Source organism: Urocitellus parryii, chromosome 11 (genome assembly GCF_045843805.1).
Source record: "Urocitellus parryii isolate mUroPar1 chromosome 11, mUroPar1.hap1, whole genome shotgun sequence".
In the NCBI taxonomy this organism is placed as follows: Eukaryota; Metazoa; Chordata; class Mammalia; order Rodentia; family Sciuridae; genus Urocitellus; species Urocitellus parryii.
In genome coordinates this window covers 17,258,073-17,284,149 of record NC_135541.1, presented here as the reverse complement: position 1 = coordinate 17,284,149, position 26,077 = coordinate 17,258,073, and the positions used below count along the sequence as shown (strand labels likewise).

The window sequence follows — 26,077 nt, the reverse complement described above, 5'->3', positions numbered from 1 at the left end:
GGGAGAGATGAAGTGCCAGGGATTGAACCCAAGGGCACTTAACCACTGAGTCACATCCCCAGTCCTTTTTATTATTATTATTATTATTTTTTAATTTGAGACAGGGTCTCACTAAGTTACTCAGCATCTTGCTAAATTGCTAAGGCTGACCTTGAACTTGCAATCCTCCTGCCTCAGCCTCCCGAGTTTCTGGGATTACAGGCATGAGCCACCATGCCTGTCAAAAACAGTCTTGAAGAGATATCAGTACACGCATGTTCATGGCAGCATTGTTCAGAGGGGCAAAAAGGGAAGCAACCCAAGTGTCCCTTTGAGAGATGACTGGACAAATAAAACGTGGTATAGGTTGAATAACCCTTATTGAAAATGCTCGGGACCAGAAGTGTTTCAGATTTCAGATTTGAAACTGGGCGCAGTGGTGCATTCCTGTAATCCCAGCAGCTTGGGAGGCTAAGGCAGAGGATAGTGAGTTCAAAGCCAGGCTGAGAAACGTAGCAAGGCTCTAAGCAATTGTGTGAGACTCTGCCTCTAAGTAAAATAGTCAAGCCGTGGTACCAAAAACAAAAAGATTTCAGATTTTGGAATATTTGCCTATTTATAAGGAGATGCCTTGGGGATAGGATCTAAGTCTAAACACAAAATTAATTTATGTTTCATATACACATAGCCTGAAGATGATTTTATTTATTTATTTAATTAATATTTGTTAGTTGTAGTTGGACACAACACCTTTATTTCACTTATTTATTTTTTTGTGGTGCTGAGGATCGAACCCAGGGTCTTGCACGTGTGAGGCGAGCACTCTACCACTGAGCCAGAACCCCAGCCCCCTGAAGATGATTTTAAACTGTATTTTTAGTGCATCTGCTTCTTGACTGTGACCCATCACAGATCAAGTGTGGAATCTTCCATTTGTGGTATCATGATACTCAAAAAGTTTAGGATCTTGGAGCATATCAGATTTCAAGGTTTTAGATTAGGGATGCTCAACCTACATATAATGGGACATTATTAAGTCTTAGAGAGGAAAGAGGCTATTTTCCTGGGGATTCTGGGGATTGAATCCAGGACCTCATACATGCTTTGTAAGTGCTGTATCCACTGCTACACCCAAGACCCCAGAAGGAAATTCTGACACAAGCCTCATGGATGAACCTTGAGGCCATAAGCCAGTCAAAAACAGTGAATAAACTGGGCGTGATGGCGCACACCTATAATCCCAGCAGCTCAGGAGGCTGAGGCAGGAAGATCTAGAGTTCAAAGCCAACCTCAACAACTTAAGGAGACACTAAGCAACTCAGTGAGACCCTGTCTCTAAGCAAAATACAAAATAGGGCTGTGGATGTGGCTCAGTGGTTGAATGTCCCTGAGTTCAATTTCCGGTACCAGTGAATAGGGTATGATTTGATTTACATGAGGTACTTAAAGGATTCAGATTCATTAGAGTCAGAAAGAATGGCAGTTTCTGGGGGCTGGGGAAGAAGAGTTTAGGGATTCATTGTCTAATGAGTATGGAGTTTCAGTTTGAGAAGATAAACAAGTTCTGGAGGTGGATGGTGGTAAGAGTTGCACAACATAACATAATATACCACACATTTAAAAATACTTAACATGGTTTTGGTTTTAGATAGGGTCTTGCTATGTTGCCCTGAGTGGCCTTGAACTCCTAGGCTCCAGTAATCCCCAGCCTCTTCCTCCCAAGTAGCTGGGACTACATGCATGCACTACCATGTCTGGTGGTTGTTGTTTACATTGTGTATATTTGCTTAGGTGTACTGGACGAAAGTCAAACTACATATTTTATTGGGAGAACAAATCTCTCTTGACATAAATACTGAAGGAATAACAAAGTCAGAAGAGAAAAACCAAATGTTTGGGTCTGGGACTATCATATATAAATTACAGAATAAAGCAAGAAATAGTTATGGGGTGGCGGCGGGGGGGAGGGGGGCTGGCACCAGGCATAGTGGTGCATGGCTGTAATCCAGCAATTCTGGAGGCTGAGGCAGGGAGGATTGTGAGTTTGAGGCTAGCTTTGGCAATTTAGTGAGGCCCTGGGCAGCTTAGCAAGACCCTGTCTTCAAATTATAAAACAAAAAGGCTGGAAATGTTGCTCGCTGGTAAAGGATCCCTGGGTTCAATCCCCAGTACAAAAAAGCAACCAGAGGAGTCCCAATGTCATCATAATGGAAGTGAGTTAGGGCTTCAACATACAAATTTGAGGTGGAGGAACACAAAAGATAATCAAGAGCTCTCACAGTATTTCTTTCATAAGCTTGAAAATGGAGTAAGGAAGTCCTTAGAGCCATTCCGATCTTGGCCCCTGAGCCAGGCATGGTGGCATGTGCCTGTAGTCCCATCTACTTGGGAGGCCAAAGCAGGTGGATCACTTGAGTCCAGAAGTGTAAGACCAGCCTGAGCAACGTAGCAAAACCCCCTTCTCAAAACAAACAGAACCAAACAGGTATTGGTTCCTTAATATACAAAGCTGAGTGATCTTGAACTTCACTTCACCTTTCTGAGCATTTCTTCATTGGAAATTTTGGTGTCAGATGCTGTTTAGAGGCCAATACATGGGAAAATGTCGCACTTACGGGCCATCCTGAAGATGGAAATCGGCAGCCCTTTGGTTTCTCCCTTTGATATTTGTTCTGCTTTTTTCTCTTAGGGTTCCATCACTTTCCTCTGGGGGCTGGGAGTATGGCTCGGGGGCAGAGCACTTGCCCAGCATGCGCAAGGTCTTGGGTTTGATCCCTGACACTGCAGGAAAAAATTTAAAACTTACCCATTGGACCTGACCCAGGGGGTGAGGATGGGAAAGCTGTGGCTGAACTTCTCTTGACTCTGAGATGCTTTTAGAAACCCTTTTCGAAATCCAAATCCCCATTAGCTCCTGTTGGATTATGCAGCTGCTGGGGCATTTGCTCCCAACCATCTCTCTCAGCGCTCTTCCTTCACTTAAAACACCAAGTGGTGGAACACTGTTCGTTCATTTCCAAGCCCTAAATCCACTCCACGTTCCATCAAACCAGCCCCATGGCAGAAGATCATCACCATTTCTATTAATTTTATTTCAACTTGACAGAGCTCGGGTGTGCTGGGTGAGTGAGTCCCTCTGCCCACAGGCCTGCACCGTCACATTCAATCTACACTCGTCCCCAGGCCTCTGGCCTCTGGAGAGCCAGCTGAACAGCCTCATGCAGAATGACAAATAAGGTCCTTGTAAGAACTTTCTCCCCAGGGAACCCAGAGCTGTTGGTCAGAGAGGCTGACATCTTAATGCACAGATGCGCTGGTCTCACAGCTTCTTGAACAATATTCTCAGAGTGTCGTTTCCTTCAGGTGCCAGGTGTGCAATGCCAAGCACAGCAAGTGCCCGATCTCATTCATCCTATTAACCCTTGAGGGTTAATGCAAACACCTTCCACAGGTGAGCTGAAGAGATGGCTTGCTGAAAGGGACGCAGGTAGGAAGGGACAGCAACAAGATCCCAACTCAGATCTTTCCGGCTTCCAGAGCACAGGTTCTTAGAAGTTCACGTTCCCCGGCTTCCTTGCCACCTGTCTCAGCTTTTTAAACAGTGGCCCCTGCAAGGGGCTCAGTCCAGAGGCCAGGACTGAGTAAAGCGAGCTGGTCCAGGGTGGGTTTGCTCCACAAAGTCCAGCTGTTCTTCACACATTCCCTGATGCTCCTGTGGCCTCAGGGTTTGAAAGAAACCTCAGAACAATGTCACAGGTACAATGATGGGGTGGGTTGCCTGGGGCCAGGAGAAATCAGCTCAGAACCAAATGTACACCTCTGTCCAGTATTTATGGACAATAACTCTGTGCCAGGGCTTTCTCTGGCAAGATTTATGTCCACCTGTGCTTTATTTTGCTTCTTAATAGATAATAAACATTTGCCGGGTACTTACTGTGCGCCTGGCACTGGGAAGGGCGTTTTATAGCTCTTAATCCACAAGGCACCCCACGAGGTAGGCAGTATTTATTATCCCCAGTTTACAGACAGCAGATTGCCATTGTGCCAGGCTGCAGTCAGAAAGCGGGGGGAGGGGAGACTCAGACCAGTGTTCGTCCCCGAAATTCTGGGGCTTCTGTTTCAGCTTCTCTCTTGGGGGCTCGGGGACTGTGGTCTCCTTGGTACTCGTCTTACTCACGCCTGAGTCTAGACGCTACAGCAGTGCCTGGCCCAGAGCAGGAGCTCCCATCACACCTGTGGGATGAACACACTCTACCCCCGCCCCCACTGGACAAGACAGCCTCCAGGCAAGAGCTATGTCCCCCTCACACTGTGTCCCAGCAGTCAGCTCAGGCGTGGTACACACAGCGTTCACTGGAGGAGCCCTGGGTGCCCGTGTCAAGGTGCCCTGATCCTTGGAAGAGTCACAGGCCAAAGACATCAATCAGGACATTGCTTCTCCCCCACCCCCTCTCTCTGTCCTTCCTCCCTCCTCCACCTCAACCCGGACCAACCCCGCTGCCCTGCAGGACGCCTGGGCCTGACCCTGTTTGCCCTGAGTCTGAAGTGACTCAGCGCTGTAGAAGCATTCACTCAGATCATTTATCCAAGCAAGCTAATATGTTTCTAACAAAACCGAGGGTTTCTTTCCCCCCACTTATGCACAACATCCCATGGGGTCAAAGTCGGGGCAAGAGACCTAAACCAAAACAAACAACAACAACAAAAAAAACACAATAGTATCAACACTTAGTCAAATCCAACTTGTGGCCCCTCAGGATCCAAACATAAAACAGCTTCAGCCCAGATTGAAACCCAGAGGGTCCCTGACCAAATCCAGGGCAGGTCGCTGGAGTATTCAGAATTAATTTTATCCCTAAATGCTTCTTCAGCTCTCAAAAATAGCAGCTGCTCAATATAAAATGTTCAAACAAGAACAACAACAATAAAAAAAATTCATAAAGAAAGCTTTAAAACCACTATTAACATTATAAGCCATCATTACAGATACCATGAAGAGCATTTTATAGAAAGAAGAGCTTGCTGTAACTCTGTTAGACAGGTGTTCCTCTCAAAAATACACTGTGACCTTGGGCTGGGGTTGTGGCTCAGCGGTAGAGCACTTGCTTAGCACATGTGAGATACTGGATTCGATCCTCAGCATCCCATAAAAATAAATAAATAAAATACAGGCATGTGTCCATCTATAACTAAAATTTTTTCAATATTTCTGTTAGTTGTTGATGAACTTTTTTTTTTATTTTATACATTTGTATGTGATACTGAGACTTGAACCCGGTGCCTCACACATGCGAGGCAAGCACTGTACCACTGAGCCACAATCCCAGCCCTAAAAAAAAATATTTTAAGAAATATACTGAGGGGGCTGGGGATGTGGCTCAAGCGGTAGCGCGCTCGCCTGGCATGCGTGCGGCCCGGGTTCGATCCTCAGCACCACATACCAACAAAGATGTTGTGTCCGCCAAAAACTAAAAAATAAATATTAAAATTTTCTCTCTCTTTTAAAAAATAAATATACTGAGACATAAATAAATATTTAAATATATATGTATGTATACATATATACACACACACACATACATACATATATACTGTGACCAGGCTGGGGCTGTAGCTCAGTGGTTGAGTGCCTGCCTCACACATATGAGGCACTGGGTTCAATCCTCAGCCCACATAAAATTAAATAAATATATTGTGTCCATCTACAATGAAAAATTTTTTTTTAAAAAAGAAAGAAATATACTATGACTATCTTTCCATATCTATAGATATAAATTAGTTTTGATTACTGGTTGTTATTCTGGCCCAGGGGTCAACAAACTTATTCTGCAAAGAGCCAAGAAACAATTAGAATTTGTAGACCACATAAGGTCTCTGTTACATATTCTTCTCCTTTAAAAAAAAAAAAGCCTGCAAAAGTGTAAAAAAATATATATATTAACTCAAGGACCGTTAAAAAAAAAAAAAAAAAACTATGGTCTAGGTCTAGTCTCCTTTATGGCTCCTGAGTAAAGTTCCCTCATAAATCCCCTTTTGGGACTTGAGCTGTAGGTCAGTGGTAGAGCATTTGCGTAGCATGTAGGAGGCCTTGGGTTCCATCCTCGAAAGAAAGAAAGAAAGAAAAAGAAAGAAAGAAAGAAAGAAAGAAAGAAAGAAAGAAAGAAAGAAAGAAAGAAAGAAAGAAAGAAAGGAGAGAGAGGAAGGAAGGAAGGAAGGAAGAAAGAAAGAAAGAAAGGAGAGAGAGGAAGGAAGGAAGGAAGGAAGGAAGGAAGGAAGGAAGGAAGGAAGGAAGGAAGGAAGGAAGGAAGGAAGGAAGGAAGGAAAGGAAATCCCCTACTGAAGGATATGCAGGCTGTTTCCACTTTTTTGTTGCTATTATCAATAATGCTATGATAAACTTCCCTGGGTACATAGATGGTCTCCTTGGGAAAAAATTCCCAGAATCTCAGAACTGGAAGGAAGCTTCATGGTAAGGGCAGAAAAAGAAAATTGTAACTAACTGCAGATCAATTAGTTACAATGAAGTCATACTAGATCAGGGTGGGACAATAGGACCAGTATCCTTATAAGAAGAGGAGAGAGCTGGGGCAGTGGTGCACATCTGTAACCTGCAATCCCAGTGACTCAGAAGGCCCAGGCAGAAGGATTGCAAGTTCAAAGTCAGCCTTAGCAATTTAGTGAGAACTCTCTCAAAACACAAAATTTAAAAAAAAAAAAAAGGCTGGGGACGTGGCTCAGTGGAAAAGTACACTGGGTTCAATCTCCAGGAACCCCCCCCCCAAAAAAAAAAAGAAGAAGAAGAAAAGGAGAGGACAGCTGGACATGGCACACCTATAATCCCAGCAGTTCAGGAGGCTGAGGCAGGAGGATCATAAGTTCAAAGTCAGCCTCAGCAAAGGTGAGGCGCTAAGCAACTCAGTGAGACCCTGTCTCTAAGCAAAACATAAAATAGGGCTGGGGATGTGGCTCAGTGGTCGAGTGCCCCTGAGTTCAATCCCCAGTACAGAAAAAAAAAAAATTAGTAGCAGCTACACACAATGGACACTGAGGATCACCAGCAACCAGAAACCAGGCAAGGAAGTCCTTCTCTGGGGAATGTGGCCCTGCTAACCCCTTGATTTCGGACTTCTAGCCTTCTAACAATTTCTGTTGTTTCAGGTCACCAAGTTTACAGCAATTTGTTGCAGCAGCCCTAGGAGACTATTAGAGAGGGGTTGTCCATTTTACCGCTATGGCCTAAAATACAGAAGCAATGACTATTAAAATGGCTCACCAGGCTGGGGATGTAGCTCAGTAGAAGAGCCTTGCCTAGCATATGTGAGGCCCTGCACTCAATCCTCAGTGCAAAAAAAAAGTTGTTCCCCTTCCTATCTTCCCAAAAAAAGGTCTCTCCTCATCAAAAATACAGCAAGTTGCCTTGGTATTTATCCTAAAGAATTAAAGTCAGCATACTATAGCAATACTCGGCTCGCATGCCCATGTTTAGTCACAAGAGCTGAAGTATGAACTAGCCTCGGTATCTGTCAATAGATGAATGGAAACAGAAAATGCAATATATATACACAACTTTATCCAGCCATAATGAAGAATGAGCCAGGTGCAGTGGCACACGCCTATAATCCCAGAGTCTCGAGAGGATTGCAAGTTCAAAGCCAGCCTCAGCAAAAGGGAGGCTCTAAGCAACTCACTGAGACCCTGTCTCTAAATAAAATACAAAAAATAGGGCTGGGGATGTGGCTCAGTGGTTGAATGCCCCTGAGTTCAATCCCTGCTACCAAAAAAAAAAAAAAAAAAAAAAAAAACAGAATGAAATTATGTCATTTTCGGGAAAACAGATGGAACTTGAGAGCATTATGTTAAGTAAAATAAGCCAAACTCAAAAAATCCAGGGTCACATGTTTTTTTATCATATTTGGAAGCTAAAAGAAAAGAATAGTCGTGGGGAGGCGGGGCAGGGGTCGCATGAAAATCAAATCAAAGGGAGATCAGCAGAGTAGAGGAAAGGGAGTAGGGGGGGAGGAGGGAAGAAAAAAGGGAAAAACTGGGGAATTATATCAGTTAAATTACATTGTTACACTGTGTGCATGTATAACCATATAGCAACAAATCTCACCATTACCCACAATTATAATATGGAAAAAAGAATATGGTATATTAGCACTAAAAGTAAAAGTGGTGGATAAAAATATTTCAAGTGTGTACTGTGTCACTTTCCCTGCTTGGTGGCATGCATGTATACACTCTTCCAATGAATCTGCACAAACACCATGGAGGTATTATCAGTCCCACCTTACAGGTGTGGAATGTTGAGGCTCTGAGAGGTGAAGTGATTTGCCAAAAGGCACACAGCTATCCCAGGCTCTCGGTTGTGCCTCAGGTCTCTCAAACTCCAGAGCCCACATGCCTGACCACTACCCTCTCTTCTTCCTATATTAAAAAAAAAAAAAAAATTCAATCCTTTTGTTTTATACAGCACACTTACAGCAGTGGTCGGTAAGTCTCTGCCACTTCAGGGAACAAATAGCTTAAACAAAGCAACTGCCAGCAGTTGGGGTCCAGCTGGGGCTCCCTGTATTTGCAGACAAAGGGTGATTGCTCTCCTGATGGGCAAAACAAGCCAGGCTGGGCAGCCAGGGCTGCAAGCTGTGTCCCTGCCCACCATTTAACAGGGGTGGCAAGAGGCCAGAAATTAATTAGCTGTCTCAGTTTTGGCAAAGCCTCAGGAAGGAAAGTGGTTAATTATAACAAAGCTCAGTGAGCATGTCATAGTGGAAGATAAAGGGCTGGGACCTGGAGATAAAGAGTCCCTGAGTTGAGCATGAGTGGGGAGGCCAGGCGGGTCCCACTCAGCAATAAACAGCACAGATGTCTCTCTTCGTTCAGTTCAAGAACCACAGCAGGCTCAAGCAGGTCTCCACCGCCCTGGCCCTGCTCTGGTTTATGGATGGCTGGACCACAAAGTGGGCAGCCAGACACACGGAGGCCCCCAGGGAGCAGGATCCACAAGTGTGACATATCACTGCCTTCGATTCTGGCAACAGGATGTGACCTTCCTATAAACACCTACTGGCATGCCACCTGAGTGTCACAGCCTCCGCTGGGGCTCCAACTCTAAATAAAAGATAGTTTCCTGACTCCACACCCACTCATGGGGGCAGAGAGAGAGAGAGAGAGACAGATGAATAATCAAGTGTTTGAAATAGTGCCTGGTCCCTGCTCGTTGGGGACACACAGGACACCATGGAAACCCAGAGGAGGGTTGTGTTGGCTACAGCCATCAGTGGCTTCCTGGAGGAAAGAATTACTAAGCTGAAAAACCAGGGGCACCTCTGAGATTCATACACATATTTCCCTCTCGTCTCTAACTGGGAGATTTTTATTACATACCCCAGCAACTGCACAGAGGGGATCTCAATAACAAAGTGCCAATTTGATATTTAAGAAATACTGAGACTCTGCCAGTGGCCCAGGAGGCTGAAGCAGGAGGATCGCAAGTTCATAGTCAGCCTCAGCAACTTAGTAAGCCCCTATTGACTTAGCAAAAGCCTGCCTCTAAATAAAAATTTAAAGGGTGGTGGGGGACTGGGGATGTAGCTCTGTGGTTAAGTACCCCAGGTTTAATCCCTGGGGAAGGAAGGAAGGGAGGGAGAGAGGGAGGAAGGAAAGAAAAAAATATTTGCAATTCGGGAGGCTGAGGCAGGAAGATTGCAAGTTTGGGACCAACCTCAGCAACCTAGTGAGACCCTAAGGACTTAGCCAGACCTGTCTCAAAATAAAATTTACATTTTTTCCCATATATTTGTTGATTAATTCTATATCCTCTTCTGAGAAGTTTCTGTTCAGTTCCTTGACCCATTTATTGATTGGGTTTTTTGGTTTTTTGGTGTAAAGGTTTTTGAGTGCTTTATATATCCTAGAGATTAGTGTTCTATCTGATGTGTTTGTGGTAAAGATTTGCTCCCATTCTGTAAGCTCTCTATTCACCTCACTGTTTCTTTTGCTGAGAAGCTTTTCAGTTTGAATCCATCCCATTTATTGATTCTTGGTTTTAATTCTTGCACTATAGGAGTCTTATTAAGGAAGTTGGGGCCTAATCCAATATGATGAGCCTACTTTTTCTTCCATTAGGTGCAAGGTCTCTGGTTTAATTCCTAGGTCCTTGATCCACTTTGAGTTGAGTTTTGTGCATGGTGAGAAAATGTTCAACATCTCTAGCAATTAGAGAAATGCAAATCAAAACTGCTCTAAGATTTCATCTCACTACAGTCAGAATGGCAGCCATCAAGAATACAAACAACAGGGGCTGGGGTTGTGGCTCAATGGTAGAGCACTCACCTAGCACAGGCAGGACCAGGGTTCAATCCTCAGCACCATATAAAAATAAAGGCATTGTGGGTTTTTTTTTGTTGTTGTTGTTGTTGTTGTTATTTTTTAAAGAATACAAACAACAATAAGTGTTGGTGAGAACGTAGGGGAAAAGGCACATTCATACATTGCTGGTGGGACTGAAAATTGGTGCAGCCAATCTGGAAAGCAGTATGGAGATTCCTTGGAAAACTTGGAATGGAACCACCATTTGACCCAGCTATCCTACTCCTTGGTTTATACCCAAAGGACTTAAAAACATCATACTACAGGGACACAGCTATATCAATGTTTATAGCAGCGCAATTCACAATAGCTAAATTGTGGAACCAACCCAGATGCCCTTCAGTAGATGAATGATAGGAAACATTGGTATATATACACTATGGGATATTACTCAGCATTAAGAGAATAAAATCATGGCATTTGTAGGTAAGTGGATGGAGTTGGAGAATATAATGCTAAGTGAGGTAAACCAATCCCCAAAATCCAAAGGCCAAAGTTTCCTTTGATATGAGGATGCTGACTTATAATGGCAATTCTGGGGGGGCGGTGTGGAGCACCGGAGGAATGGAGGAACTTTAGATAGGACAAAGGGGATAGAAGGGAAGGGAGGAGGCCACTGGGTAGAAATGACAGTGGAATGAGTTAGACATCATTACCCTAAGCACATGTATAAAGACACGAATGGTGTGAAACTACCATGTGTACAACCAGTGACTTGAATAATTGTGCTCTGTATGTATAATATGAAATGAATTGCATTCTGCCATCATGTAAGAAATTAGAATAAATAAATAATCTAATAAAGAAAAATAAGGACTGGAATTGTGGCTCAGTGGTAGAGCGCTCGCCTAGCACTGGTTGCACCACATAAAAATAAAGGCCTCGTGTTGTGTCCATCTACACCTAAAAAAAAAAAAAAATTAAATAAATAAAACAAAACATATAATTAAAAAAATAAAAAGAAAATAAAATTTACAAAGGGGCTGGGGACATGGCTCAGTGGTTAGGTAACCCTGGGTTCAATCCTCATTACCAAAAAAGAAATATTTAGTAAATGCCTCCCTTAGGGTCAGGAACTGAACCAGAAAACAAGATAGATAAATGAACATAGATCCTGCCCTCAGGCAGCAACCCGTAAAGGGAAAAGCAACTCAGAAATAAGCCCCGGCACCACAATTATAGAACATTGCTTCATGACCATCTGTTTCTGTAGGTGTCTCTGTTGTGGTTTGGATATGGACTAAGTGTGTCCCCCAAGGCTTCATGGGTTGAAAATTGATGCCCATTGTGAGGCATTAGGAGGATGGTAATAGGCCAAATATGGTGTTGGGGGGGCCCTCTGGGGGCTAATTAAGATAAGGTCATCAAGGGGAGCCCCCATGATTGAATCCTGGTGGTTTTATAAGAGGGAGAAAAAGCAGGTAGCACTCGACTGGGTTTGCAGTTATTCAGGAGGCTAAGGCAAGAGGCTCAACTGGAGTCCAGAAGTTTGAGGCCAGCCTGGGCAACAAAGCAGGACTCCCTCTCCCCCCACAAAAAAAAAAAAAAAAAAAAAGTAAAAGAAAAAAAAAGAAGAGGGAGGGGTGGGGTTGTGCCTCAGCGGTAGCGTGCTCGTCTGGCACATTCTGGGCCCTGGGTTCGATCCTCAGCACCACATAAAAATAAAATAAAGGTATTGTGTCCACCTACAACTAAACAAAATATTTAAAAAAAATAGAGGAGGGAGAAAGATAAAAACAGACACAAATACACACCCATGTTCCCTTTCTCTTGCCATGTGATCTGGTGATGCCCTGCACCACTTGAAGACTCCGCCAGCAAAAAGGCCATCAACCAGATGTGGTCCCACAGTCTTGGACCATGAGCCAAAATGAACCTTTTTTTCATTATAACTTACCCAGTCTGTGGTATTGTGTTATTATTAACAGAAAATATGCTAATATAGTTCCCCCTTTTCCTAAGTGACAAGCACTGGAGAGACACTTGATTCACATCCATGAATTTAACAACTGACCACAGAGAGCACAACCATGGCATTTGTCAGAAGGCCAAGAAATGTTCCTAATGTCACACCACCCACAGGCTGTAGTACCAGGACCAAGCCCAAGTCTATCTGACTCGTGTCAGGGTGGTGAGGTTCCTGTCCCCAGCTAGTCAATCAAACACTCCCCCAGCGTGGCTGTGATAGCTCTTAGTAGATGGGGCTCACACTGCCGACCCATTGACTTTAAGTAAAGGAGATTCTCTTTAGCCATCTGGGGTGGCCTCTCCAGTCAGCTGAAGGTGTTAAGAACAACACTGAGGTCTCCCAGAGGGAGCAGACGTCCCACCCAGGGACAGGTCCACAGCACTCTCTCTGGCCTGAGGCTGTCCAGCCCCACGGCCTGCCCTACAGATACCAGCTTGCCTTTCAGACCCTACGACTGCAGAAGCCAACGCCTAGAAATATGGCCCATTTTGAGGCTGGGGTTGTGGCTCAGTAGTAGAGCACCTGCCTAGCATGTGTGAGGCCCTGGGTTCGATTCTCAGCACCAATATAAATAAAATGAAGGTCCATTTACAACTAAAATAAATATATACTTAAAAAAAAAAAAAAGAAAAAGAAATATGTCCCAGTGGTCCTTTTACTCTGATAGACTGATATAGACCCAAAGCCCTTGCTCCAGGCTAAGGCTGGTGCCAGGGAGCCACACAGTCCCCTCATCCAGTAAAAAGCAATGACACCACCACCAGGCTGGGTTGATGGAGGGGTCAATGTGATGAGAGGCAAGGTGACAGGATGACAAGAGGGCTGGCTGCAGTCAAACATCTTTCCTCTGTGAGTCTCAGTTTCTTCACCTATAAATTGGGCACACTACATTGTTAATACCTCATAGAAGTGTCCTGAAGATTTGAGATTTGCACTTAACGCTTCCTGTACAGGCAGATGCCTTTTTTCCCCTCTCTAGGACAGGGGATTGAACCCAGGGGCACTTTACCAGTGAGCTACAGCCCCAGTCCTTTTTATTATTTATTTGTTTATTTTTAAATATTTATTTTTTAGTTGTACACAATACTTTTATTATTTATTTATTTTTATGTGGTGCTGAGGATCAAACCCAGGGCCTCTCACCTGCTGGACAAGCGCTCTACCGTTGAGCCACAGACCCAACCCTTTTTTTATTTTTCATTTTGAGACAGGGTCTTGCTAAGTTGCTGAGGCTGGCCTCGAACTCAGGATCCTCCTACCTCACCCTCCTGTGTTGATGGGATTTCAGGCCAGTGCCACTGCACTTGGCTCATTTCCAAGTTTTTAAATACTTTGAGGGTTTTCTCTTTGCCAAGTTGATGATCCGATCCCACAATTCCATATAAAAAGAATGCCCACAAGTTTATTAGTCTTTGTGATCAATATGTGGATGTAACACAGTTTGCCCAACCCATCCCCCACAAGAGACTCTTTTTGAGGACAAACGGCCAGGAAAGTCCTGGGCAGAGCACTTCATACACATACTCTTGTTCAAATTGTACCCTCCCTGCCCGGGAGGTGGACCTCAGCATATTCCCGTTTTGATCACAGAAGGAAATTGTGGCCCACAGAAGTGAGGGGTTCATCCAGGTGTGCAGAGTGGACAGAATTAGATCAAAATCAGTTCCCCAAAGCTCAAGTAGACTCAGGCCTCTGGCCATGTTGGGTTGTAGTTCTTTTTTTTTTTTTTTTTTGGTACCAGGGATTGAACCCAGGGGCGTTTAACCACTGAGCCACATCCCCAGCCCTTTTTATGTTTTATTTAGAGACAGGGTCTCGCCAAGTTGCTTAGAGCCTTGCTAAGTTGCTGAGGCTGGCTTCGAACTTGCAATCCTCCTGCCTCAGCCTCCTGAGCTGCTGGGATTATAGGCGTGCACACCATGCCCGGCTGTATGGTACTTCTTATGTCCCGTCTCTCTGCCTGGCACTCAACAGTGTCATTTTTGCTTTATTCATTAACAGTTTATTATTTTAACACATAAGTCTGCTCTGCTCCATAGCCTCTCCAGATCCCTGGCTGTACAGAGGAGTTGTTTTCTTCACAGCAGGAATTGGGAGGTATGAATTCAGCCTTCTTCATGGACATTGCTTCATGGACATTTTGCGTGCCTGGGCTCTGGGAATCAAGGGGCCTCAATTCAGAGTCTGACTCCACCACTTCCCATCTGTAGCTCTGGGCAAGTGAATTATCTCTGAGCCTCAGTTTCCTCATCTGTTAAACGAAGAAAAACCTCAAAGAGCTAAGAGAATTAGATAAGATCATACATGTGAGGTGCTGCCACCTGGTCAGTGCCAGGGAAAGCGCAGCCATTCTGTTTCTGGTGGTAACCTCTGCCAAGTCGATATGCCAGTTTTGCCGGGGAGCACTCTCCTCCCTGACATGACCAGGCCTGGGCAGGGGAAGGAAGTGTCTCAGAGCTACCTGCCCTGTTTAGCAGAATGGCTCCATTGCTCCCCAAGGGAGGAATGGAAAATCACCAGATGTGGGGCACTTCCCAGGACTCTGGGCACATGAGCTTTCATAACCAAGGGAAACAGATGACTTCCATCTGTCCTGCAGGGGCATCTGGTCTGACCAGGAAAAACAGATTCTCCCTTGGCTAATCCCTGACTCTGGTCCCCAAGTGCCGGGCAACCAGCCCAAAGACATCATTAGCACCTACGGCTTCCTGCTGGGGCCAGGCCTGTGCCAACACCAGGCATCATCTCCCTTCACCTTGGGGTTTGCTGCTGCCTCTGCCTATAAACACTTCCTCTGAGCACTTTTGTCCTCCCCCCCCTCCCGTACACAACTGCACCCCCGCCACGGTCTCTCCTAGGCCCGTTTGAGTTTCCCTCACTGCTTGTGGCCCTGGCCTTATGTCTACTTGCTTATTATCTATCTTTTCCCACTAGAATGTCAGCTCCCCCAGGGCAGTGACAATCTTCATCATGGCTGCGTCCCCAGCACCTGGAACTGTCCCTGGAACTTAGGAGGAGCTGTCAGGTAGACGTTGCCACAACCTTGAGATGCAGGTTTTTTCTGTCCTCTCCATTTCACAGAGGAGAAAAGAGGCTTGCTCACTGAGCCCAAGAGATTTGGTCTTGAAGCCCAGCATGTCTGCCTCTGAGGGAGGGGGCTGTGTCTCCAGCTGCTGGCCCCACTCCAGGAAACTTGGGGCTCTGCAGGTCTGAAAGGTGTTGTCAGTGGCCCCCAGACCCAGCTGCCTCATGCAAGAACACACACTACCATGCCCGGCCACCCCGAGCTCAGATGATGCCCAGTGTGCTAAGTGATGCTAGGAGAGAGGGGGCGACATTAGAAAAAGTGAGTTCCAGTCCTCCCGTGGCCACCAACTCAAAAGACAGAACCATTCCAAGGCTTGGTTTCCTTATTTGTAAGTCAGAGGGGCTGAAATTGACCTAAAGGGTGGCAGAGGACAGGGCAACAGCTCTGGGCTCAGAACGACACTCTTCTGATTTCCATCTGACCCTGAGACTTTGGGCATGTTGCATCATTTCTCTGAGCCTCAGGTTTTCTCATCTATAAAATGGGGATGACACTCCCCTTTTATGGGTTCTGTGAGGATCAAACGGGATAAGATATAATATAGATACATCTCTAAGCAGAATGCTTGGCCCAAAATAAGTGCTCAATAAAGTGTTTTTAGGTAAATTGTCCTCCACCATTCTAGGCCTTGGTGACAAGTTTACCTATTCGGGAAAAGGAGTTCCGTGTGTGTGTGTGTGTGTGTGTGTGTGTGTGTGTTTAATAAGGCTTTTTTTTTTTTTTAATCTCATGGGACTCTGAAGTTCAAGTTCTTTCCACTTTTCAAGAAACAGTAGGAAAAGCTGTACAGGACCAGATTCTTTCCACACACATCCTTCTTGGCCAGAGACAAAGCCGCTGATTTCTGCAGCTGCACTAGAAGCTATAAATCAGTAGCACACAACCCAGAAACCCCAGCCCACCCCACACCCCTAACTGGTAACAGGACCGCTACAGACTGCCTGATGGCAAATTGCTAATTTAAGCCCAGCTTTGTGTTCTACCCTGCGATTATCCCTCTTCCTGTGTGTGCCTGTTGTGATATTCTGGGTGGCCAATTTGATTTCCAGGTCCCAGGATTCTGTGGTTAATGAAATCATTCCTTACCCTTGCCCAGCCCCCTGCCTCTCAAGTCCAGACATCTGCTGGGGGTGGGGGCATCCTGAGGTCACAGCATCTGAAAATCATTTTTCTTTGAATCTCAGCTGTAGTGAGAAGGGCCTTAGGTTACACTTGTCTTTTCTCCACTGAATCTCCAGCGCCAACTCTCCATCTCATGGTTTTTCCAACATCTGCTTGCATATCTTCAACAACGGGAAGCTCCCTACTTTCCCAGCAGCCCATACCTGGTTGGAAAGCTTTGGCTGTGGGATCATTTCTTCTGGAAATAATACAAATATGTACAAAATGTGTTCGCAAATATTCACAACAGCACCAGATTGGCATATCATTGGAAATAACACGATCCCCCTCCCTGCCATAGAGCACATTCATACAACGTAACCATCAAAAATCAAAACATCATGTTGTTATTTGTTTGTTTGTTTTTCCAGTACTAGGAATTAAACCCAGGGCACTCGACCAATGAGCTTCATGCCCAGCTCTTTTTATTTTATTTTGAGGCAGAATATTGCTACTTGGCTCAAGCTGGCCTCTAACTTGTGATCCTCCCACCCCAGCCTCCCAAGTAGCTAGAATTACAAGTGTGCACCCTGCAGAAATCACATTTTCAAAGAATGAGAACATGCTCGTGATATAAGTGAAAAGACCTATACAAAGCACATATGCTGTGATCCCAATTTCACTACGTGATTCTGACTTCATTAAAATCGGGGGGGGGGGGCCCAGAAAAAGAGAGGAAATCAAAATGACAAAGCTTTTCTCTATGGCAGGGTGATGGGTAACATTTGTCTCAACTTAGACTTCTCCATGTTGTCTGAAATAACTTCCTTTTGTTATCTTTATTCTAAAAGAAAATTTCTAATGTTGAGTTGATAAAGTTTCCCTGTAGCATCCATCCAGTAGTTCTAGTTCTCTGGGGCTTGATAAATGTCCACCAAATGAATGAGAAGCAAGCCTCACCCCTCTCCTAGACAGGCAGGATTTCAGAAAACATGGATGGAATACTAAATGCCTGGCTCTGTGCTGAAGCCCTCCACGCCCCACATACAGGCCTCAGAGGTCAGCAGACAACTCTGACCCATTCCCCACCCTCGTTTCCTGCTTCTCTGACCAGACATCCCCAGCTCCGGCTCCATTCCCCAGGGGTCTCGTGGCTGGCAGAGGCAGAGTGGATGGTGAGTGGTTTTGGAGTCAGAGCACCTGGGCTCAAGTCTTGACTCTGCCCTCCTTGCTGCGAGGGGCACTTGCTCCCTCGGATCCCCGTGTCCTCATCTGTGAACGGGAACAGAAGGTTCCCGCTGAAGGTCTGTGGTGCAGCTTGGAGAAGCCTCTTTCATGCTGCAGAGGCTCAGGAAGAGGCCACTCAGTGACTCCTCCTGGTGAGTCTATGAGTCACACACACTCCCCAGGGAATGAACCCGAGACCCAGGAAGTGGCAGGCCAAGAGATGCAGAGGGAACAGGACCAGGGCTGCTGCTTGCTCTCCCTGCTCAGCCTCACCTGAAGTCACCGGGGCCCAGCCTCCGCCTTCCTGCAAAGAAGCAGCACTGCATTCCAGAAGGAGGATGCTGAGCCAGAGTCTCCGTGACCTGTCCAAGGTTATGAGCTCTCTCCACGGCCCTGCACCAGCCTCTTTGGTTCCCCCACATGGAGCCTCTCCCCATCCAGTCCACCCCCACAGCAAATTCATCCTCTCGAACATCATTCTGCACAGATTGTTCCCAAATTCTCATCTTCTGGCCTGTGACCCAAAGTGCTCTCATTTCCCAGCATGACGGACCTTACCGTGGGACCAAAGGGCCTGCCCAGTTTCAGCACCCACATCCGGGCTGGCAGCTGGAGCCTCAGCACAGCCACACCAGGCCTGTCTCCAGTCCTTCTCTGTCCCCTACCCCCAGATGACCCCTTCCGATTACCTGGAGCTGGCTCATGAAGTTCCTCCAACATTTGTACCTCCTCAGGAATTTCAGAAGGCAGGAATTAAGGTGGCGGGCCATCACTGGCACCAGATCCCACTCAGGGCACAGCAGTGGCTTTTGACAACCACAGTGAGGAGGACATCTGCTCATGAGGCCTTTCCTCTCCATCAGCGCAGCCACCCTGTCCAGTGCTGTCCACTTGGCCACAGTGAACCTCCCTGCCCTCTCTATCGCTCATCATCCACTGGGCCTTTCATTGTCCAAGCTGTTTCTTCTTTCTAGAATGTTCAGCCTCCACCTTTCCATATAACCAACTTCAACTCCCCTTCCATGACTGGGTCCCAGGCATTGCCACCACTGTCTGGTTCAGGTGCCTGCACTGGACCCTACAGCCCTGCACCTGTCCCTGAAGCTGTACCTAACCAGGGGCTCCCAGGCAGGGCTGTGTTAGGAGCCTGCATAGGGGTCAATATCAGCAAATGTTTGTTGACTGACTAAATGTGCAGGCCATGTAAGACAAAGGACAGGGCACAAGGTAGGAAATGAAGATAATCAGACCTCAACAGCCACCCACTCTGCGCACCTGCGGCAGCTGCAGGTATACTGGTTAATTGGGACTGACACATATCGAAGTGTGGAGAGCAGAGACAGAGAACAGGAGAACAGTGGCTGAGATTGAGGGTCTCTGATGACCTCATGGCTGTGGCATGCTTAGTGCCTAGGAATGTTCTGTGCAGAGGCATTGAAGCCTAGCTCCTTTGCTAATGCTCTGCATGAGGAGGCTCTGTGCAAGACTCCTGTTAGCTTCAACCTTGAACTCAAGCGCATAGCTCCCAGGGATAGAGGAATTCTCCTGCTAGACAACCACAACGTTTCACCAGCTCTGCAGCTCCTGCACCTGCTTAACAGAAACTTTAAGCAACGGGCCTCCCTGAGAGCTACACAAATCTCCCAACAGTGCACATTGCAACTGAGGATTGCAAATGTGGAAAAGCTGCATTGGTGTTTCTAGTTCTGTAATTTTCCTGAATACAAAGAATAATGCTCGTATAGTCATCAACCTGATAATGAGACATATATAGAGAAAGATTGCTGGCATCACTGTTTGGATCTACTTCTCCATCAGCGAGCAGCCCTCCACGGACTCCAGCTTTATCTTCAAAATCATCTGTGTGTATGAGGCTTTTTCTTATCCCCCTTCTCCCCTCCCTGGAACCGCAAGTTTGGCCACACTGGATGTAGCATTAAGGGCCTACTGTGTGCCAGGTGCTAGGCTGAGGCCTTTATATGCATAACCCCACTTCATCTCCCCAATTACCAATCATGACCTCCCAATTTTTCAGATGAGCAAATGAGGCTTAGGGAAGTTAAGCTGTTTGTCCAAAGCCACATCAACAGGATGTGGGGGAGCTGGGATTGAGACCCACCCAGTACTAGCTCACCTCTGGCTGTGACCTTCAACGTGACACTGTTTTCTCACCAGAATCTCTCCTGGCCTGGAGACCCTTGGCCCCTGTTTTATTCAGCTTTTTTGCTGCTGTGACTAAAAGATCTGACCAGAACAATTATAGAGGAGGAAAGTTTATCTGCGGGCTCACAGTTTCAGAGGTCTTAGCCCACAGAAGGCTGGCTCCATTCCTCAGGGATCAAGTTGAGACTGAACATCATGGCAGGAAAGTCCCTCTGGAAGCAGCTCACACAGTGATGGGGAAGCAGAGCGAGAGTCCACTGGCCAGATACAAACATATACCCAAAGCCACACCCCAATTTCCACCTCTTCCAGACACACCCCACCGCTTCGGTTTCAGGGGAGTCATTCACTGACTGGGTTAAGACTCTTACAACCCAATCCTGTCTCCTCTGAACTTTCTTGCTCTGTCTCACATGTGAGCTTTTGGGGAATACCTCACATCCAAGCCATAACAGCCCCAACCCTAACCTGAGAAAGAGGGGAGAGAGAAACAGACAAAAAGCACAGGCTGGGCCTCCAAAATGAGACAGGGACTTAGTGTTCCCAATTCTGCAGTTAATACTTGAGAACCTTTCCCGGCAGCCCCTGACACTTCAGAAGACAGAAGGGACAACCAGAACCCCTTATTCACTGTGACCCTGCCACAGCCCCTGCCATCTGGCCAGGCCCATCCCCCCTGCTGTGTGTGGCAGTCACCTGGGATGGCAGGGAAAACGAGTTGCTTCACCACCATCACTTATCCAATCTTTAGGACCCAAGTACCTATGAGGTGGTGCATCTGACAGATGAAGACACTGAGGTTCAGGGAGTCCAGCCAGCTTGCCAAAGACCTCAACTGGCATCTGATACAAGGAGAAAAGCCAGAAGAGACCCAGCATGAGGAGAGATCAAGGGGCAGAGAAGTATACAACGTGAAACAGTCACACAGAGGAAAACTGGGGCTGGAAAGGGACAGAGGACACTGGGAGAGGGTAGAGACGGTAGGGTGCAAACCTGCCCAACCCAGGATCGGGAGAGGTAGAGGCAGGGAGGCAGGAAGCCTTTAGAACAGACCAGGTGGGAAAATACTGACTCCATTCTTCTGCCTAGAGTCCAGGATGGGCGAACCAGAAAGTTTGGGACAGGAAGTGGAGGGGACAGGGGGTCCCCTGCCAAAGATAAGGGTCTTCTGAACCCTCCAATTCCACCATATCCAAAGGACCACTGATGGAGACTCTGAGATGTCGGCACAGCTGAGGGCACTGGCTCTGCCCAGAAGGAGCGGTTGTCCAGGTCTGCCCTGAGGACCCGGGGCACCCCCAAGCTGGAGTCCCCAGGCAGGCTGGACTCACTGCAGAGCAGGTGGTGATGCTCCACTCTGGGGACCAGCTGTCCTGAGAAATCTGGCTTGCACTTCATGGAAACCTTATTCCTGGGAACCACACAGGCTGTCTGCTAAGAGGGTGATTCTCATGCACCCAGAAGGATGAGTGCGCTCCTCGGGCGGGTCGTGGAGTGAGGAGGGGGTTAGTGCAGCCCTGCAGTGGGCTCTGGCATTCTGAGATTCCTAGTTCTTTTTCTTAGGCCCTCCTCCCTGTCATTGTCCCCATTTCCACCTCTGTCTCCTCATCCTGCAGCTCTGAAGAGTGCACCTCTGATCTCCGACTCCACAAGCCCTTCGCACAGCTGCACATTTGGGTTTTTTTCCTTTTTCCTCACGGATGGATCTCAGCATCCAGCCCAGCATCCTTGGAACTTCCTTGAACGAGTTAATTCTTTTCACTCCTTCACACACTTAGTGTGAACAGCCCTCCCTGTTCTCAAAGGGCTCAGGGTCTCAAAGGCTCAGATTTCATACTTCATCTCCTTTAAGCCTCATCCCAGCCCTTGGAGGGCTTGTTGCTATTCCCACTTTCTGGGTGGGGGGTGAGCTTCATAGAGAAGTGGCTAGCCCACATACACAGCAAGCAGTCAGCCGATCTGAATTCACGTGTCTGACTCCAGCTCTGCCCACTGCACTACCCTGCTTTCCTGCCCCAGGGGTCCTCTGAATCTTCCCTTGAGATCCTTCCCTGGCCTTCAGCTGCCGAAGCTCAGGCCTGATTGGCACAATTCATTCAGTCACTTCTTTATGTAACCAATCCATGGGCTTGTTTATTGGCTGTGCCAGGCCCGACATGGGTGGCCAGGGAATCACAGGTGGCTCAGAGCTCCAGGAGTCCTTCAGGGAACCAGGGGATTTTTTTCCTCCATCCTCAGCTGCCCTCTCTCCACTGCTCTTGGGAGTTTTCTGAAGAAGCCCACCCTTAGATAACTGCCCTGTGCTGAGCCTGCCTCTCAGCCCCCATCCTCCTCCCACCCCTAAGGACAGCAGTCTGAAATGTATGGGCTCAATAACATAGAGGGTCCCGGTTCTCAGGGTCTCCAGCATGTTCTGAGGATCCATGTTCTGAGGAGGGACAGGACTCTCCCAACCTTCTTTATGCAATGCTTTGACTCTCCCCTACCCCAGGTAGTTCTGGAAAAAGTTCTGAATCTGGAGTCATAACATTAGGGCTTTAGCTCTGAGTCTGGTGCCAGATGCAGTAACAAAGAACAAGTCACCGGGCAGCTCCATGAGCAGCAGATTCCTCATCTGATCTGTAAAATGAGGACAAGGATGATGGTGATCCTAATGTCTACCGCACACGGTTATAGGTGAGTGTTAACTCATTCAGACCCAGAGACTGTTATAGACAGACAGCCAGGGAAATGTAGCAACACGGGGACCTATGGAGCCAGCTATGCCATTTGCATACATTTGACAATTGATTTCCAAAAGGCTGGTTGGAAATGCACCCAGCAGGCTGAGCCCAGAGCCTCCCCAGAGCAGTCCCTGAGAAGCAGGAAGCCCTCCCTTGCTCAATGGTCTTAGGAAAGCTGTGCTCATCAGCCCAGCAGCCAGAGGCCCTGGGGAAAAGGCTGGAGATGGGAACAAACTGACTCTCAGCTTTTCCCAGACTTGAGCTTCTGGAGCTCCCCTAGAGAGCATGTAGCTCTCCGAGTTGTATCCACTCTCAGGCCCACCTTAAGATGAGTGCCTCCCTCGTGTTCCCTTCTTGAATCAACCCTGGATCCTGTAGGATCTGGAAAATTCCTCCTCCTCATTGCACAGACAGCTTCCATTTATTGGGTCCAGGCACCAAGCCAGCTGCATTAGATACACCCCTTCACTGACACCTCACAACCACCCTGCTGAAGGAGGTTCTATTATCTCCCCATCTATGGGTGAAACAGAGGCTCAAAGAAGCTAAGAGATGTGCCCATGTCACAGAGCCAGTTTGTGGCAGAACAGGGATTAAACCCACGTCAGCCCAACTCTAAGAGTGGGGAAATTCACTGACAAAAACACAAAGCAAAGATCAGCCCTCCCTGTGCTTGGGGAAATTTTCCCACTGTAGCTGGTGATGAGTCACTAAAGGCTCAGGAAACTCTTGTACCTTCCACTCTTCCTGAGGAGCAAAGAGGTCATCAATGCCAAAGACCCCTGAGACCCACATACTCCATGAGATACTCCAACATGCTTCCCTGCAGAGCCCCCACACTCTGGAATTCATACTGTTCAACCAAGGAGATTGGGTCTCTGTTCTTCCACAGGGAAACCGAGGCAGATGGCGGCTGAGGCAGGAGCAATAAGGCATAGGTCTCAGGGCTGGGCTGGGACCATGGTTCATATCTCTAACCACTGAGCCCATGATCTGTCCTCTTCCCAACCTGGTGACACCATTGCCCAGAAAAGTTCAGGATTAGGTCCTGGATCCACCAGCATGGGAGACCCATTTCAAACAGCAGCAAATCCCAGGGCATCTTTCTTGTTTAAGGATGGGAGTCTCCTCTCAATCTTTTTTGCCCAGATCTGAGCTGGCAGGGTGACATCAGGAGGGCCACTTCTGGGAAACACTGATGATGTTTTAGACTGACAAGGTCTCAGAACATTCTGCAAATATCAAGAAGAGAACCTCACTTTGAGGAGGTCAAAGCACAAATTCCACTGCTGCCCAAACTAACCACTGCTGTCTTGGGGTGGGGGAAAAAGACTTTAAGGAAGAAAAGAGAAAATGAGAAGGACATTTATGAGGAGATCAGAGCCTTTTCTGAGTCATATCCAGAGTTCCTGACCAGATGGCCACTGGGGAAGGGAGAAGAGAGTCTATTAGACAGCCCACAGCCATTGACCATTGTATCCATGGGCTCTCCAATGGCAAGCATATGTAGCTGCACAAAGATGGGTGCCCAAAACCACTTTGGATGACCCCTCTCCTTGGGGTTTCAGAGGCTTGACAAGAAACATCACAGTCAACATCTCATTCTCAGACAGAACTACAAATTGATGGTTTGGGATAAACACACACCAACACCGGGACCCCAGCATAGTTACCAAATCTGACTTGGTAAGTGCACCCCCCAAGCATGGTGCAAATATGACACTGTCCCCACCACCTACATAGTGTCCATACTCATCAGTCTACCCCAAAGGCACCAAAGCACTGTAGAGCATCTCCACCCACCCCTGAGGTTTCAGAGGACTAAACATGTACTCTTACTTTCACAGTCACCCACTCGAAAACTGACAGACACAAACTGTTGCCAAACTGTCCCACAACCCTGGTGCAGAAGCAAGGGGATGCAAACGAATGATTAAATGTTAGGCAAGCTCAAGAAGCAAGCGCGGGCGCACGCACACGCGCGCGCACACACACACACACACACACTCACACAAGACACTCATTTCTGTGTCCACTCTCAAAAGAAGTACCCTCCCCTCTGGACCTCGTGCGAAGGTTGGAGGAGTCGAGGCCCAGGTCCCAAATCCGTGGTCACAATCCTCACTCCGGGGCCAAATCCCGCGGCGCCAGCCCGCAGTGGACTCACCGGACGATGCCAAACATGACAAGAACGTTGCCCAGCAGCCCCACTGCGCACACAGCCGAGTAGAGCGCGGTGATGGCGATAGCCAGGGCGAGGGATGAGGCGCTCCGAGCGCCCGGCTGCCCCGACGCATTGGCGCCCGCGCTGGGGAAGGCGTCCGAGGCGTTGGTGAGAATCAGGGGCTGTAGCTCGGCCTCCGCAGAGGGGACAGGCTCCATGGCGGCCCCGCGATCGACTCCGGGTCCCTCACCACCGTGCGCCCAGGGCGCAGGAACCTGGCGCTAGGGGCGCACGAAGGGCCGAAGCTGCGGCCCCGACGCCGCCTGCTGCAGCGTCCTGGCCGATCGGCTTTCTCTGCGCCTCCTCCGCCTGCCCTGCCGCCAGCACCGACCCAGCACACGGCGTCCTCCCGCTCCCCTAGCCCGGAGCGCTGTGAGCCAGGAGCTGCTACGGGCTCCTCGGACGCGCCCGCCGCGCGCACCACGTGGCCCGGAGGCGTCCGCCAGCCTGCGCCCGCAACCGGGGGCGGGCGCTGCACCACCGGCTCGGGCTCGGAGCTGGGCCGAGGAGTCTCCAGCCCCCTCTCTGGTTAGACTCTGCGGGCTCGAGTGCGCCCCCACTCCAGCCTGGACTCACCTCCCGCCCCCTTGCCACTTTGGAGTCAGAAGAACCTGGATGTGAAGCCCGCCTTCCACTTCTGCACTAACGAGCAGAGTAACCTTGAGCAAGTCACTTAACCATCTCAAGTTCATTCTTCTGTAAAATGAGGAAAACCTCCCTACCTCCCTCAGAGAGTTGTCGGGGAGATTAAGATAATGCGACCACAGAACTCAGTGGTCTCCTTTTCTCCGCTGGACTCCGTTCCTTGCCACGTCTTCTCATAAGACTTCCAGGATCAAGCGATTCCTGGACAAGAAACAAAAGCAAAATCGTCCCACTCCCCTAAGGGATTCGGATGAAAACCGGTAATAAATTCAGAGGAGACGTGGGAAAGAACCAAGTGGTCTAAGGAATTGCACGTGAGATGGCATACACATTTGCATTTTATCAAGGTCACTATCTTACCGTATCAAGCTGAAAGGTCACCACTGACTGGACAGTTGGACATGTTTCATTGAGAATCTGATTTTCTTTTTGTTTTTATGCTCTGCACTAGTAGATTGGTTCTGTAATAAACATGTGAAACTTAGAGGGGAAAAACTTAGCTCAGTGGGGCACATAGAAAGTGCTCCATAAAGAACTTTTATTAGCCATGCTTTTCTTGCACCCCATTCATTGGCTGCACGATTTTG

The 26,077-nt window shown here is 47.6% G+C and overlaps 1 protein-coding gene across 1 annotated transcript in view; it reads right to left on the bottom strand.

Annotated features, from left to right (window-relative positions):
- The window catches only part of Oprd1 (opioid receptor delta 1), a 36,708-nt gene extending 11,705 nt beyond the window's left edge, over positions 1–25,003 (bottom strand). Inside the window, exon 1 of the mRNA XM_026391724.2 lies at positions 24,789–25,003. Within this exon, the coding sequence (XP_026247509.2) occupies positions 24,789–25,003 (215 nt within the window). The remainder of the gene's footprint in view (positions 1–24,788) is intronic.
- Positions 25,004–26,077: the final 1,074 nt, after the last annotated feature.